Source organism: Malus domestica, chromosome 11 (genome assembly GCF_042453785.1).
Source record: "Malus domestica chromosome 11, GDT2T_hap1".
Classification (NCBI taxonomy): Eukaryota; Viridiplantae; Streptophyta; class Magnoliopsida; order Rosales; family Rosaceae; genus Malus; species Malus domestica.
This window is the reverse complement of record NC_091671.1, coordinates 35,941,896-35,959,343: the sequence shown is the minus strand read 5'-3', so window position 1 is coordinate 35,959,343 and position 17,448 is coordinate 35,941,896. Positions and strand designations below refer to the sequence as shown.

Here is a 17,448-nt window from a genome sequence, read left to right as displayed (position 1 = left end):
ATATCCAACTGGTTTTCGGGATAATATCGCGATATTATCGAATTTATCGATAATATCGGTGGCTGACCGCTCGAAGAAGAACGCCGGAGCTGTAGAAGCTCCGGTCGACTGTAAAACAGGACCCTAGACTCCGATCTAGGTATGAAAATGAAAAAGAAGACGAGATGAACATTTGTATATATGAAATTTGCCGTGAAACCATCGGAGGTGTTCGGAAATTGAGTCGACACGCACGGCCTCGTCGGAGTTCGCCGAGTTGCAGAGATGAGAAGGAGAGGGAGAAGAAGGATGCTGATGATGATGGGTGTGCATGTGTGTATGTGGGTCTTGGACCATCGGCGCAGAGAGAAAGGAGAGAGACGACGGTGGCGGCGACGAGGGAGAAGCAGAAGCCGATATGCCGATGTGGGTCTCTGTGCGTGTGTGTGGGAGTGGGAGAAGGATTGAGAGACCTTGGATCTCTGTGCGTGTGTGTATGTGTGTGTGGGAGAAGGATCGAGAGACGTGGGAGATCTGTGCTTGTTGTCGGCGGAGGTCGAGAAATGAGAGTGAGAAGAAGATGAGGATGAGGGTTTGGGTTTAAAGGAAGAGAAAGACATCGGTGGAGGGGACACGTGGAGGGAGTCAGGGACACCTGTTGGATGCGTGGAGAGTGAGAGTCTGCATGGTGAGAGAGGAGCTGGAGTGTTCAGTGATATGTCATCGATCTTTTGTTGGTTTGTGTGTTTTAATTTGTTTTCTTCGAATGATGGATAATGTGGTTTGGTGCAAATGGCAATGTGAGTTTTGGGGGAGTAGTTTTTTTTTAATTAAATAAGATTAGAGGGTGATCAAAATATATAGGATGAATTTTATATTTTTGTGAGGCGTGTTTTATGATTTAGGTAGTTGATTTTATCCAAGTTTTATCTACGTAGTTATGTTAATTTGGTATTTACATTTGAATGCTCATTATCTTATCCAGAACCTCATCCTTTCTTTTTTTTTTGTCCATATAAACCCTACATCCATCCTCACACTAAGCTCAATCATTCTTTTTAGCTCAGAATCTTTGTTCATCGTTTTCAAATCTTGAGTTCTTATTACAATGTCTTGTTCAAGAAGGGTGTATAAACAATTGCAAGAGCAACAGAAAAGGTTGTTGGCACAACAGGCAGAATTGGCCAATCTCCAGGAAGGTGGAGGTGGAGATGAGGCTTTCTTCATTGAGCAGGATGAGGATGATCACCATAGAAGGCAGAAGACTTCACATTCCCGCCGTGTCATGGAAGCCGTGGGTCAGATAGCCAAACTAAGACGTGCTGCAAACCTCGATAGAAAACGGGAAAAACGAGGTAAAGATCTATTGGAAGATTATTTTATTCCCAATAGCATATTCTTTGATCATATTTTTAGACGTCGTTTTAGAATGCAACGAAATTTGTTCGACAAAATCATGAGTGATATTTGTAACCATGATCCATACTTTGTGCAAAAAGAGGATGCTTTTCATGTTCTAGGTCTTATTCCCGAGCAAAAAATTACGGCATCCTTGCGAATGCTTGCATATGGAGCATCTGTAGATCAAGTAGATGAGATCGCGAGGATGGGAAGAACAACTGTTTTGGAGTCCCTGATGCGATTTTGCTTTGCAATTGAAGCCCTCTACACCAATGAGTACCTCCGGACACCCACGCCAAGGGACATGCGAAGGCTTCTGAGGAAGGGTGAGATGCGAGGCTTCCCTGACATGATTGGAAGCATCGACTGCATGTATTGGACTTGGAAAAATTGTCCAAGTGCGTGGCAAGGAGCATATGGCGACAGAAAATGAGCCAAAAGCATCATTTTGGAAGTGGTGACTTCATTTGATACATGAATTTGGCATGCTTTTTTTGGTGTTCTAGGAGCTTAGAATGACCTAAATGTCCTTGCCCAACCCCCAGTGTTCGACGAACTGCTGCAAGGAAAATCGACGAGATGCACATATTGGGTTAATGGTACCCAATACGAGGGATCATACTACCTTGCAAATGGTATTTACCCATGGTGGTCAACATTTGTCAAAACAGTGCCACATCCACATACTAAAAAGGAAAAACACTTTGCAAAATGTCAAGAAAGATGTAGGAAGGATGTCGAGCGTTGTTTTGGTATCCTGCAAGCTCGTTGGGCGATTGTCAGGGCTGCAACTAGAATGTTTGATGTCGAGGCTCTTCGATCCATCATGATGATGTGTATTATTCTCCACAACATGATTGTTGAATATGAGTATGATGATGTGTATTATTCTCCACAACATGATTGTTGAATATGAGTATGATTATGATGCCGTCGATGAATATGAGCCGAATCTGATGAACAACTTAAGAACACGTATCTACTGTGCTCATGACCGGACCGAAGATCCAGTGCAATACGAGCCGTTGGAACGCGATGGACATTACAATAAATTGAACGTTCAGCGGTACACTGATGTGCAAGAGCCATATTGGCACGTAACCCGCCAGAATTACTTGATTGAGCACCAGTGGGGATTGCATGAAGGCGAAGATAATTAAAATGAGGCTTGTGGTTGAAGAATAAATTGTATTTTTTTTAAGTTTATGTAATTTTATGTAGTGTGTTTTGTTTTTAAATTTATTTGGTGAGTTTATGTAATCTTATTTCATGTGTTTAAATAAAGTACAAAAATAAATAAATAATTACATTAAAATTGCATAAAATAAAAATAAATAAGAAATAACATAAAAATTATATAAGAAATTAAATAAAGTTCGAAAGAAAAAAAGAAAAAACATAAAAATTACATAAGAAATTAAATAAAGTTAAAAAAAAATAGAAAAAACATAAAAATTACATAAGAAATTAAATAAAAATTATACAAAGTCTCTCGAGTTAGGATATGTGGTGCTAGGATCTTGGATGCCATGATTTGTGTAGCTAGAACCCCCTTGACTTGTTTCCACATCTCTTGCACGCCTCCTTCGCATGACATCTTTTTTTTCCGATGTCCAAAAATATTTAGAATTCGGAGACAGTCCTATTAGAGACTTGCTCATAGTGTCACGATCTGCTTGAGCCATCCTTTCTTCTCTAAGCATTTCATTTTCTCGATGAAGTGCTTCTCTAACCAGCTCGTTCTCTCGATTAACTATTTCTCTTTGTCTCTCAGTCGCCACATCACGGGCCCTAGTAGCTGCTATTATTGCTGTCATAGCAGCAACTTTTTCCTCATCTCTAGCCTTTTCCCGTGCCATGTTCAGTTCACCTTGGCGAGTAAGTTCCTCCATATATTTAGTGTAGTCATTTTTGGAAGAACTACCTTTTTTCTTTGATGCTTTTTTACCTTGAGGCTTGAGGGACTGACGAGTCGGTTGGGTCTCGGACACTTGTTCAGGCGTCCCTTCCGTGTCTTCAAATGTGTCGGCTTCTTGTTCGGCCATATCTAATTCTGGAGAACTATGTAGATCCATACCGTGCATGACAACTTCTGGACTGGTTGCCACAATTTTGTATTTAGGGCAATCTTTGACAATTTGCCAACATTCCCATCTGTTGAATGATTTGTTCTGGTTCTTTGAATTGTAGAATGCTTGAGCTTGTAGTGTCTATAAAAATGTGGGATAAGATAGTGTTAAAAAATGCAGGTGTAACACAAATAAATAAATTCAAAATATTGATACGGGTGGAATGCATATAAATTACATAAAAATGACATAAGAAATTAAATAAAAATTACATAAGAAATTCAATAAATTAAAATTTTGATGGGGGTGGAATACATATAAAATTTACATAAGAAATAACATAAAAATTACATACGAATTTAACTAAATCAAAATATTGATGTGGGTGGAATGCGTATAAATAAATAAAAATATTGTCACCTGATACGCTAAATTTGTCCCACTACGGAGGTTACCGGAAGCATGAGAGATGGCGTTTTTCCAACAAGTAAAGGATGCGTTTAGTTTTTTCTAACGACCTTGAAGACCTTGACTAATTCTGGCGTCTTTTCCATGTACATCGCAAAACGCTTTTGTAATTTTACTCCACATTTCTCGCTTATCCATCTCATTACCCGTAATCGGGTCATGAGTAGTGTGAACCCAACATTCACACAACGTAACATCTTCAATGAGCTTCCACGAAGACATTTTTTTCTCTTAAAGTGTAGAAAATATTGAAATGTAGATAGTATAGAAAGTGTAGAAAATATTGAAATGTGGTGTAAAGGTGGAAGATGAGTGTTAGGTATTTATATAAAAAAAAATTAACATTTTTAAAAATTTTCTGTATTTTTTTTTATAATTTTTAATAAATTTTAATATAGTTAATTAATCTGGACCATTGGATTTGAAAAATATTCAAATCCAAGAGCCAGGGAGTTGCCACATGGCCAACGGTCATATTTTTTACTGTTGGGCCTTTTTTTTTATTGTTTTTAATTTTTTGTGAAAAAAACGTAGACCGTTGATCTGTGATTGAACGGTCCATTTTAAAAGTTAAATTTTAAATTTTTTTTACCGTTGGAAATCCAACGGTATACAAAAAATAGCTGTTGAAAATCCAACGGGTAAAAGCAGGCCACGTCGCCTACTCGGGTTGTGGTCTGAGTGCGCCTACACGCGGGCCCTGTGACATGCACGCGCTAGCAAAATGCTCGGCTTCTTGGGCAGTCTGTTTTGAGCTGGCCCAGAGACCAGCATGGACTGTGTGCCAGGCTGTTGCGCGGGCTGGAGGAAATGGACATGGTGTTGGGCTGCTATTTGGACTGAGTGCTGGGTAATGTCCACTCCGGTGGACTTGCTCTAATCAACCTACAAGTAAGACAAAGGATAAAGAGGGAGGGGAAAGGAAGAGAGAGAGAGAGAGCAAGCTCTTGAATTGTTTTTTTGTTTATATTTCTTTTGTGTAAATTTTGATTTTATATAGCCTCTGGCATATTAACAATTCCTAATAGTAATAAAGCATAAAACCTTGGTAATATTATGGGTCCATAACACTGTCACTTTGTAAACTGTCCTCAACTAGACCTGTAAACGAATCGGGTTTATTAGGTTCGGGTTGGGTTCAACCCGACCTGTTAAGTTAACGGGTCATCCGAACCCAACCCGTTAAGCTTAATAAGTCACCTGTTAACACCCGTTAACAATTTATTTTATTTTTTTTTTATTTTTTACATTTTGCATTCCAATACAAATTACACATCTTTTACCCAAAATTACAAACATTAACTAACCGTCTAACATATTTTATATATATATATATATATATATATATATATATATATATCAAACTACAATCTTCCAAACCAACGAACCAATCAGAACCCTACGAAAAGAAGATCAAAAAATTATGTCCAGGAATAATGTTAAACTGGATTATCAGATAACGAATACGAAACAAAAGAACCCGATTTAATTGACTGATAGATGGTATACAGTAATTGAGGGCATCCAATTAAACAGTAAGGTTCTGAAACAGATGCATTCTACTACAGAAATCTAGAAAACGAAGATCATGAGTGGAAATCCAAATCACATCACTTAAATACCTAAATCTCCCAAATGCCAACTTGCAAATTACATAATATTCTCCACCAGTTAACAATTTTTCTACTGAATTTCAAGGAATCAAACTATGAACCCATTAATCGATTCTTGCTCTTTTCAAAATTTGAAAAATTACCCGTCAATCAGCATCCATTCAACTTCACAAACATTCCCGGCCCAGATCCATAAATCCCAGTAGTCCAATTTCACACAACCCCATTTCAGAAAACAACCCAAAACCCACAATTTTGAACACCCACAAAAGAGAACCCAGAAACAACAAAAAACTCATATTTAAGAGAGAGAGAGGATTACCAGGAGCAATCTTGAGGATGGACAAAAGAGAAGTTGTAAGAAGATGATGAGGGAGATAACCGGAGGTCCGGAGCTAGAAGGGAAGGAGCACACGGCGTGCGCAGAGAGAGTGGAGAACTGGAGATGGACTGAGTTCTGAGGGTTTTCTTTTAGGAGTACTGATATTACACAAAAGCCCTCAATAAGACCATATCCAATGATGATATAAAATCTAAAAATGTTTAGCTCAAAAAATTTAGGTTTTAACCTAAAAACAGTATTTCTACTTTCACCCTTCTGGCCTACAATTTTAGCCTCAGATTATCAAATAATGAATTAAGGCTATTTTTTAAATTAACTTTTTTAAAAAAATATGTAAACTATCCTAAATTAATTTTATAAATATTTTAACCTAAAAATATTTAAATTCCGATAAATTGGAAGAATTGTAGGAAAAAAGTGAGTTTTGTATGGATGTTTAAACAAATACATAGATATTTATAGAGTTTTTGGTTGAATTTTAAGTTAACTTATTTTTTAAAATTATTTTAGCCGTTGGATTTAAATTTGGACCGTTAGCTCTTTTTTTTATTTTTAGATTTGATTATATTCGATATAAACCTTTAGATTCAATAAATATATAAATATAAAAAAAAAATTGAACGTGGGGCTACAGTAACCTGACATCAGAGGGGACCAACCCACTTGGGTGGGCATTCGGCTGGAAGAAAGTGGGCGCATGAGGCGAGTTGGGTTTTCGGGTGTGGGCTTCATAGCCCACTTTTCACTCTCACCCATGGGCATGGTCCGAAATGCCGATAATATCGGCGATATATCGTCGATATTATCGGTTTTGAGGAGTACCGATTTTTTTTTCTGTATCCAACTGGTTTTCGGGATTATCGATAATATCGCGATATTATCGAATTTATCGATAATATCGCGATATTATCGAATTTATCGATAATATCGGTGGCTGACCGCTCGAAGAAGAACGCCGGAGCTGTAGAAGCTCCGGCCGACTGTAAAACAGGACCCTAGACTCCGATCTAGGTATGAAAATGAAAAAGAAGACGAGATGAACATTTGTATATATGAAATTTGCCGTGAAACCATCGGAGGTGTTCGGAAATTGAGTCGACATGCACGGCCTCGCCGGAGTTCGCCGAGTTGCAGAGATGAGAAGGATAGGGAGAAGAAGGATGCTGATGATGATGGGTGTGCATGTGTGTATGTGGGTCTTGGACCATCGGTGCAGAGAGAAAGGAGAGAGACAACGGCGGCGGCGACGAGGGAGAAGCAGAAGCCGATCTGCCGATGTGGGTCTCTGTGCGTGTGTGTGGGAGTGGGAGAAGGATCGAGAGACCTTGGCTCTCTGTGCGTGTGTGTATGTGTGTGTGGGAGAATGATCGAGAGACGTGGGAGATCTGTGCTTGTTGTCGGCGGAGGTCGAGAAATAAGAGTGAGAAGAAGATGAGGATGAGGGTTTGGGTTTAAAGGAAGAGAAAGACATCGGTGGAGGGGACACGTGGAGGGAGTCAGGGACACCTGTTGGATGCGTGGAGAGTGAGAGTCTGCATGGTGAGAGAGGAGCTGGAGTGTTCAGTGATATGTCATCGACCTTTTGTTGGTTTGTGTGTTTTAATTTGTTTTCTTCGAATGATGGATAATGTGGTTTGGTGCAAATGGCAGTGTGAGTTTTGGGGGAGTAGTTTTTTTTTAATTAAATAAGATTAGAGGGTGATCAAAATATATAGGATGAATTTTATATTTTTGTGAGGCGTGTTTTATGATTTAGGTAGTTGATTTTATCCAAGTTTTATCTACGTAGTTATGTTAATTTGGTATTTACATTTGAATGCTCATTATCTTGTTGATAAAACAATTTAAGTCTTCTAAATAATTTGGAACGTGTGAAGGCTCCAATATGGCTGGTGTAAAATTGATATTTGAGTTTGTTACATAGAGTAAGTTTTGGAACTTATATGCTTTTGTGCTTGGTGTGAAATTGAAAAGGATATTATAATATGGTTTGATAACCGATGCTTGTTTAATCTCTTAAAAAAAAATCCAATGATCTTCATCGTTTGGTTTTACTTAATTTTAACAATGGTATGCCTAACATAGTATACTCATATGTTAATATATTATGATTTATGATGTAGTCATGCCTTGATGGTTGGTGATGATTTATGTGTGCTACATTAGTTATTTATGATAGAGAAACATTTAGGTATGGACATAGAGATGATGAAGATAGTGAAAAATTTAAACCTCATAGGAACTCTATGTGGTACTAAGTCACTCATGTATCTTACCATGCAATGTATAAAGTGTAAAATATTGTACTAATTCATTATATATAAATGATTATGGTGTGTTTAGACTTCTTTTATTAATTACTACATATTTTCTACACTCACAATGTTTGTCAGCTCGCTATATAATCAACTTGATAATGTTAAATCCATCATGCAATGCATTTCCTTCCAATTTTTTGTGATAAACTAATAGATAATTGACTAAATAAACATCCTGCAAAGTTTCAATAAAAATTTCCAAGTTTTTCTTACAATTTCCGTGGTTTCCATGTAATTTTTATCGATATCGATATTATCCCGATATTTCCATCGATATTTCCGTGTTTTCAGACTACCGATATTTCCGATATTACCGATATTTAATACCTTGCCCATGGGTCCTATTTTATTTTGTGGGCTAAATTGTGACTGGTATTTGCCTTTCTATTAGGTTTTAAGTTTTAGGTTTGGTTTAGACTTTGGGTTGAAGTGGGTTTTAGGGGGGGGGGGAAGGGAATTTTAGTTAGAATAGTGTTGGTTAAAACCGGCACTAATTTGAATTCTAATTTGAATTCCAACGGCTAGCCAGTCACTAGCCGTTGTATTCAATTTTTTTTTTTATGAATTTAAACCTTTTTTTTTTCTATAACTTCCTATAACTTTTTTTCTATAACTTATATTTTACAAAATTTGGTTCATATTTTTTTTTAAATTCCAATTTTTTCCTATAACTTCTATTTCACAAAATTTGTTTCATACCTTTTTTAAATTTCATTTTTTTCCTATAACTTCTATTTCACAAAATTTGTTTCATATTTTTTTTTAAATTCCATTTTTTTCCTATAACTTCTATTTCACAAAATTTAAGTTGTAGTTTTTAAATAATAAATTATGTTTGGCCCTATGGCCCTCGGTTGGAGACGGATGCAAATATGGCCCTGTACTGTTTATTAAAATATTAATATCTTGGAGAATTTTGGAGGGCCGGAGGGCTAAAACGAGCCATTTGGCCAGCCATCGGTTAGAGATGGCCTAAGCCACCATTGGAGATGGTCTAAACGGGTCAAATGAGTGATTAACAGATTTCCCAGGTTCACCCAAAATGACTAGCTATTTAATAGTGGTTAACGGGTTGACCCGTTAATCACCCATCCGAAAACTAATTTTAACGGATCGGGTTAAAAATGACAGGTCTACCTCAACCTACTCTGATTGAGACCGACAGAACAACCCTCCTAAGTGCGAATTACAGAAATGCCCATAACTTGTGGCCGTTGGATGTGGAATCAAGCAGGGAAAATGGTAATTTCACTTCCCCACTCTCACTCCGGAATCGAAGATCCGCACCAAATCTCTCAATCTCTGTCTCTCTCTGCAAGCGACATGGTTGTCCCCCTCTGTCTACTCTAGAAGCGGTTCTAGCTCATTATATGTAACTTGTTTCTCATGTGTTTTCATCCTGAAGGTTAGAAAAGGTGGGTACTCTAGACGCGCAGAGAGTGGTTCATCAACGATCTCATGTACGTGGTTACATGGTGGAGTTTTCCATGTGCTTGCCAATATGCTGAGTCTTGTATTCATTGGAATTTGGCTTGAGCAAGAATTTGGATTTTGTATGCATCTGGATTCTTTCATAAATCTAGAAGAGAAACACTTTCCGGATGGCTTTAGCTACCTTGCGATTAATCTACAGAGGATTTCTATGCATTCGTTTATTTAATTGTAATCCTAGAGTAGTGGTCATGTCGTGCTGGTTGCTTTATAGCTTACACCGGTTTGTTGCTAGGTTTGATGGAAACAAGAGGACGTTTTATTCCGCGGTGAGCAAAGAACAGAGTGTATACACCCAAGATGGGGTTCAAGCTTTAGTTATAGACCTAGTATTCCATTTTACAGAATAAAATTGCTTGAAACCGAAGCTGAGATATTATTTCAGTTTTCCATCACATCTGTGGGAACAAGGATTGTTTTGGATATCCTGTACATGTAGACATGGCGCCTCATTTTGAAATGTTTCGAGATGCCGTCTATTTGAAAAGATTGAAACAATAATAGTTTGATGCTGATCTATATCATGTACAGTTGTTTTGATGAACTGTTTTAACTAATTGGTTTGAAATTCTAACGTTTTTCTGATTTGTTCTTCTGCAGTTCGAATTGGTTTCCTATATCTCATGTCTGGTTTTGGTGGGAGTTTGCTTTCAGCTCTTTTTATTCAATATGGTATTTCTGTTGGTGCTTCTGGTGCACGTTTTGGTTTACTGGGAAGCATGCTTTCAGAGCTCATATCAAATTGGACAATGTATGTAAATAAGGTAAATAAAGTTTCTGTAAGAAGATGATGCACCTCTTTATAGTATGTGCACTACCCCTTGATCTTACGGTTTCAGGTTTCTATCCGCAGTTAGCAGCATTGCTTACTCTCCTTTTCATCATCATAATAAACTTAGCATTGGAATTCTACCACACGTGGACAACTTTGCTCATATTGGAGGATTTGTCTCTAGATTTCTTCTTGGATTTTTGTTTTTCATCCGCCCCTAGTTTAAATGGCTTACCCAACGGAATGCTCCCCCTAGACGTGTTACTACTCCAGTTAAATCTAAACCCAATACGTATCAATATGTATTGTGGGTCCTCTCTTTGATACTATTGATTGTTGGGTAAGCTCCTCCTCGATCTTTGATTTAATTTTTTGACTTCATGAACCTAATTGATTCCCTGCATGAGAATCTGGTAGCCACAGTTGGCACGTGCACATTTTTTTTTATCAAATCAGAGAACTGGATTTTGTGTAGATATGTAGATATCATGTGTCCTATAATATGTCTTCATTATTGTCATCGCGAATACTCCATGTACCTGCTTGTTTCTGATCATAATGGTTTGGAGAAGGCATTGTGTTATCACTGTTCTTTGTGTAGTACTAATTGGTCACTTTGTTGATAGCGGCTTCTACTTTGTTGTTTTGGGTTGTATGTGTTGGCAGGTTGTTGTTTTGTTATTGGAAATAAAAGTTCATTTTCCTCGTATCTACGTAGTATCAGAATATGCAGGCATTTTGTAATAGTCATCATGTTTTTGACAGGTATACTCTTGGCCGGGTTACTCTTTTTCGAGGGGTCAATCTAAACAATCACTGTTCCTGGTGTCATTATTTGAGCAATGTCCCTACGTCAAAATGGAATTGCAAGTCAAAAAATATTTATTGTTTGGTATATTAACTTCCGCCTTAATATTTGATAGATAGAAGTGCGTGCTTATTAATACGGTCATGGTTGCATTCAATCATTCTAGTTTGGCATGTTGTTTAATCTAATGCCTTCAAGAAACGTAATTTAAGAAATGACTTACGAAATTATGAGTCAGGAAATTGCTTCTACAATGTACTTTGCTAGTACTATAAATTGGTTTTGTACTGACATATTGTTCTTTATATGAATGTGAGACTTTGAGAAATATCAAGCATCGAAATCTCATCAAGATTATAACTGCATGTTCAAGTGTTGATTCTCTTGGTAATGATTTCAAGGCTTTGGTTTATGAGTACATGGAAAAAGGAAGCTTAGAGAAGAGGCTGCATCCACCGACTGATATTCAAGAAGCAAGAGAGGCACCCAAGAGTTTAAATCTTTTGCAAAGGCTCAGCATTTCCATAGATGTTTCTTGTGCTCTCGATTAGTCGATTATCTTCATAATCACTCTGAAACACCGATAGTTCATTGTGATCTGAACTGAAACCAAGTACTGTTCTTTTGGACAACATGTCAACTGGACATGTTTCTGACTTTGATTAGCAAGGTTTATCTCATAGCTGACCAGTGTAAAAGCTTCAACAAATCAGATAAGTTCCGCTGGAATAATAGGAACGATTGGTTATGTGGTTTTAGGTAAATATTCACATCCTCTCCACAATATCCTTTTTTTTTCTTTTTAAATTTTGCATAATTCAACTATTTTGTTCTCAATTTGCTAACTGTATTTTCTGATGTTTGAATGGCAGATTATGGTATGGGAAGTGAGGCGTTAATAACTTGATATGTCTACAGTTTTGGAATTCTCTTGCAGGAGATGTTTACAAGGAAGAGACCCACTGACAACGTGTTTAAAGGGGACTCAAACATTCATGTTACAATTTGCAATCAATGCTCTTGAGTCTTGACCCCCCATGAAGTTTAAAAATTAAGAAAGCTTGATCTCACTAGTAACTGTTACAATTTTTAGAAAGGTTGCATCCACAACAAGCTTTCTTGCAATGGTACTTTAGGGAAACTATGAGGAAATCAGCAATCTCACAGTCCAGCTCCTCAAAAAATGTAGAGACTTCAAAATTTCCATTTATAGCTAGGGTCGCCTAGCAAAGTAACTTTCATATTAAGTGACACCAGTGTGACGTCTGATGTGATCAAAATATAGGGTTCCATGTATTTGTTTTTTCATTTTGGATGGTTGCCAAATGTTTCCAGTCGGCTTCTGAAGTCAAGGTGCTTTACTGGTCTTGGTCCTTGGCGTACCGAAAGTGCCAAACAATAGGTCCCAGTAGTGGAAGCAAGCTAGTGAAGTCGTCTAAAAAAACAAGCCAAAGTAGTTACTTTTTATCATTTACTTGGACTTAATCCTTCTCATATTTGAAATTTCAAGAACTAGAAACTATGGTGTAAGTTCCTCCTATGATCCTATGCTTCTATAAATTTCCTTGTGCGTGTGAGATCTGATGTGATCAAAATATAGGGTTGCTCTGTTAGGTTAACTTTCATATTGGGTGACATGAGCGTGTGAGATCTGATGTGATCAAAATATAGGGTTTCATATATTTGCAAGAGGCTTCACATTGGATGAGACCAACATGAGGTCAAATGATACTCGATGGACACTTTAGAAACTTTTTTTTCCTTCTTTCTATTTGTTGTTTCTTAAGTGTTACATATATATATATATGAACTCTTTTTTCATTTCCGACTTGTGCTGGAGCACCAAATTTCAATCCGAATCACAGCGCATGATAAGGATATTATGGATGGTTGCCAAATTGTTTCCACTCAGCTTCTGGGATAAAGGTGCTTTAATCTTCTTGGTCGTTGGTGTTCACTGAAAGTGCCCAACAAGAGTTCCCAGTAGTGGAAGTAAGCTAGTGAAGTCTTCTAAAAAAGCAGTCAAAGTGGTTATCATTTACTTGGACTTATTCCTACTCATATTTGAATTTCAAGAACCAGAAACTGTGGTGTAAGTTCCTCCTATGATCCTATTCTTCTATAAATTTCCTTGTCAAGCAACAAATGGAACTCAACACCCATCTCTCTATGTTTTTCTGCTTCTCTCTCTAGTCATTAGTTAACCAGATCGGAAATGGGGGTTTTGGTTGTGCATTAATCATCTTGGTCCTTGCTTTTCACTGAAAGTGCAGTGAAGTCTTCTAAAAAGGCAGTCAAAGTGGTTATCATTTACTTGGGCTTTTTCCTTCTATAAATTTCCTTGTCATGCAACAAATGGAACTCACCAGACCAAATTCGCAACTCAACACCCATCTCTGTATTTATTTCTGCTTCTCTCTCTAGTTATATAGTTAACCAGATCAGGAATGGGGGTTTTGGTTTTGAAATTGTTCTTAATATACTTGCCTTTCAGTGCAGTGTTCATTTGCTGTTGGAGCTCCCTGCAATCGGGACTCGGAGGGAATACGACGGATAGACTGGCGCTGCTAGCCATCAAAGCTCAAATAAATCAAGATCTCCATAATTACAACGTAATGAGCTCCTGGAACGAATCCATGCACTTTTGCATGTGGCATGGTGTGACATGCAGTCGACGACATCGCCAAAGGGTCACTATCCTGGACCTGCAATCTCAAAATCTGGTAGGGAAACTATCCCCAAACTTTGGAAATCTAAGTTTTCTAAGGGAGCTGTGGCTGCAAAACAACAGCTTCAGTCATGAAATTCCTTCACAAATTGGGAATTTGCGTAGATTGCAGGTATTGCGATTAGACGTTAACTCGTTTAGTGGCAGTATTCCACACAATATATCACATTGCTTCAACCTTATCCTTGTGGATTTCACTCGCAACAAATTGGTGGGTAAAATTCCTTCAGAAATTGGATTGCTCTCGAAACTGCAAAAATTTGCATTACAATATAATAATGTAACGGGACAGGTCACTCCTTCCTTGGGGAACCTTTCGTCTCTCCAGGGACTAAGTCTTCTCAGTAATAACTTGATGGGAAACATTCCCAGTTCTCTTGGCCAATTGAAAAAATTAACCTTCTTGGGATTGGGCTTAAATCAGTTGTCTGGTAGCATCCCTTCCTCCATTTATAACCTCTCTTCTCTTGTTATATTTGCCATGCCATATAACCAAATTCAAGGGAGTATGCCATCAGATATTGGCCAAAGTCTTCCTAATCTCGGATTCTTCAGCGTCCACTCAAACCAACTCACTGGGTCTATACCTCCCTCAATATCCAATGTTACAAGTGTTTGGTTATTTGATGTTGGGCATAACAACCTAATCGGACGGGTACCGAATCTCCAAAAGCTTCACAACCTCCAGGTGTTCGACATTCCAGATAATAATATTGGAAGCGGTAAAGATGGTGACTTAAGTTTTCTCTCGGACTTGACCAATGCCACACAATTAAAAGAGTTGAGTATTGGCAACAACAATTTTGGAGGGACATTGCCCATGTCAATATCCAATTTCTCAACCAAACTTGAAAAGTTTTGGGTTCACAGTAACCAAATATATGGAAGCATCCCATCTGGGATAGGGAATCTGGTGAGCTTGCAATCGTTGTATTTGGGGAATAGTAAATTCACAGGTAACATCCCCTCTGACATGGGTAAGCTTTCAAACCTTGGAATATTAGATATTTCCAATAGCACATTATCAGGAAATATTCCATCTTCCTTAAGAAATTTAACCAAGTTATTCCTTCTTGGATTGGCTAGAAATCATCTTGAGGGCAGCATTCCTTCAAGCCTAGGGGAATGCCATGGGTTGCAAGCGTTGGATCTTTCTGATAACCTCCTAAATGGCACAATACCCAAACAAGTTTTTAGACTCCCCTCCTTATCGATTTCTTTGGACTTGTCTAATAACCTCTTCACAGGTTCCCTTCCCCCGGAGGTTGGGAATTTCCATAGTCTAAGTGAACTGCATCTTTCTGATGACATGTTATCTGGAGAACTCCCCAGTAGCCTTGGTGGTTGTGAGAGTTTAGAAGTCCTGCATTTGCAAGGAAACTTCTTCAACGGGTCCATTCCTTTGTCTATGAGTTCAGTGAGAGGGATTCAAGATCTAGACCTTTCTTGCAATAATTTTTCAGGTGAAATTCCACATTTTTTAGAAGGCTTTAGAATCCTAAATAATCTGAACTTATCATTCAACCAATTTTGGGGAGTGGTACCAACTGGAGGTGTTTTCAAAAATGCGAGTGCTATTTCAATTGTTGGTAACACTAATTTGTGCAGCCCTATTGCTAATTTAAAGCTTCCCAAGTGCAAGTCTAAAGAGACCAAGAAACAAAGATTGTCTCGTAGCTTGAAACTAATACTTCCTTTAGTATTTGGACTTACTCTTCTAGGAATAGCCATGGTGTTCTCCTATTTCTTTCTTTGTTCGTCAAGGAAGAAAAGGAAAGAAATTTCATTGAGCACTTTGGGGAACACTATTTTGCAAGTGTCATATGCTACTCTACTCAAAGCTACTGACGGGTTCTCACATGCTAATTTAATTGGTGCTGGTAGTTTTGGGTCTGTGTACAAAGGAGTTCTTGATGAGGATGATAAAGCTCAACTTGTTGCCGTGAAGGTGTTTAACTTGTTACGCCATGGAGCTTCGAGGAGTTTCATAGCCGAATGTGAAGCCTTGAGAAATATTAGGCATCGAAATCTTGTTAAGATTATAACTGTGTGTTCAAGTGTTGATTTTCATGGTAATGATTTCAAGGCTCTAGTTTATGAGTTCATGGACAACGGGAGCTTAGAGGAGTGGCTGCATCCACCTATTGGAACAGAAGAGTTAAGAGATCATGTATCCAAGAAGTTAAGTCTTCTTCAGAGGCTAGAAATTGCCATTGGTGTTGCTTGTGCATTGGATTATCTTCATAATTATTGTGAAATGCCAATAGTTCATTGTGATCTTAAGCCAAGCAACGTTCTCTTGGACAATGAATTGACTGGTCATGTTTCTGACTTTGGATTAGCAAGGTTTCTATCACAAGTAACGAGCAATGTTTTAGAAATTCAGAGTCAGACAAGTTCCGTTGGAATAAAAGGAACGGTTGGTTATGCAGCTCCAGGTATATATATGTTAGATATATACTTCATTTTATTTCCTTTTTTATTTTGGAGTATTTAATTTACAAAATTCAAACTGAACTATTTATACACAAATGTGATGTTTGAATTGTAGAGTATGGCATGGGGAGTGAGGTGTCAAGGAATGGTGATGTTTATAGCTTTGGCATTATCTTGTTGGAGATGTTCACAGGGAAGAGACCCACTGACGACATGTTTGGTGATAGCTTGAACCTTCATAATTTTGTCAAGATGGCTCTCCCCGAGCGAGTTATTGAGATTGCAGACGCACCACTTCTTCAAGGAGGCACGAACGAGAATCCAAATCAATGCAGTGCAAGAATTCATAAAGTTGATGTGTGCTTGAGTTCAATATTTAGAATTGGAATTGCTTGTTCTACTGAATCAGCATCAGATCGACTAAAAAATATCAACGATGCTGCATCTGAACTTCATTCCATTAGGAATACTTTTCTTGGATAGAAACTCTTTTATGTGCTTTTGTGATAGAGAAATTCTGTGTACTGCCTATGAAGTCTAGCTTTTTTGTTACCACAGTATATGTGGAAGTTTGCGATGTAAATAATCACCAATGAGGTTCATTGTGTGAATAGTGTATTACTACTTCTTGTATTTGGTATTTTTATGTAATATTCACATCGATTAAAAGTCTAGTTTGTGCCATGAAATTGTTGAGTATTCACATTGGCGGATTCCAAATTTTTGAAAGATTCATAACCTCAAGACCCTCAACATTCAATAAAATCATCTTCGAAGCTGTAAAGATGGTGAGTTGAGTTTCCTATCAGACTTGACCACCATCAGTGTAAGGTGTTTTCGAAAATCAAAGTGCTGTGTCAATTGTTGACAATACTAAATTCTGCAAGGGAATTCCTAATCTCAAGCTGCCCAATTGCAAGTCTAAAGAGCTCCAAGAAAAGAAGATAAGCTTATAGTTGTGTCACAAACCTTTTGACTTATTGCCCTATCTTTAACGTACTCCAATTATTATTGTCCTGCAA

The 17,448-nt window shown here is 37.8% G+C and overlaps 1 protein-coding gene and 1 long non-coding RNA gene across 2 annotated transcripts; one reads left to right on the top strand and one right to left on the bottom strand.

The window, feature by feature from the left end:
- Positions 1-2,715: 2,715 nt before the first annotated feature.
- LOC103418607 (uncharacterized) lies at positions 2,716-6,047 on the bottom strand. Its single transcript, XR_011573419.1, has 2 exons — positions 5,853-6,047; positions 2,716-3,590 (listed from the first exon to the last, which is right to left on the bottom strand). It is a non-coding gene; the product is annotated as an uncharacterized lncRNA (long non-coding RNA).
- Positions 6,048-13,467: 7,420 nt separating this feature from the next.
- On the top strand, positions 13,468-17,115 carry LOC103406141 (probable LRR receptor-like serine/threonine-protein kinase At3g47570). The gene is made up of 3 exons (XM_070808732.1): positions 13,468-13,660; positions 13,762-16,428; positions 16,542-17,115. The coding sequence occupies exons 1-3, from the start codon at positions 13,609-13,611 to the stop codon at positions 16,907-16,909; spliced, it is 3,087 nt and encodes a 1,028-aa protein (XP_070664833.1). The 5' UTR covers positions 13,468-13,608; the 3' UTR covers positions 16,910-17,115.
- Positions 17,116-17,448: the final 333 nt, after the last annotated feature.

Bases quoted from the DNA above. Each gene is read 5' to 3' on its own strand.
- LOC103406141 (XM_070808732.1), top strand. From the start codon at position 13,609: ATGCAACAAATGGAACTCACCAGACCAAATTCGCAACTCAACACCCAT. The intron at 13,661-13,761 runs GTATTTATTTCT...CTTTCAGTGCAG, and splicing joins GCAACTCAACACCCATCTCT to TGTTCATTTGCTGTTGGAGC. The intron at 16,429-16,541 runs GTATATATATGT...TTTGAATTGTAG, and splicing joins GGTTGGTTATGCAGCTCCAG to AGTATGGCATGGGGAGTGAG.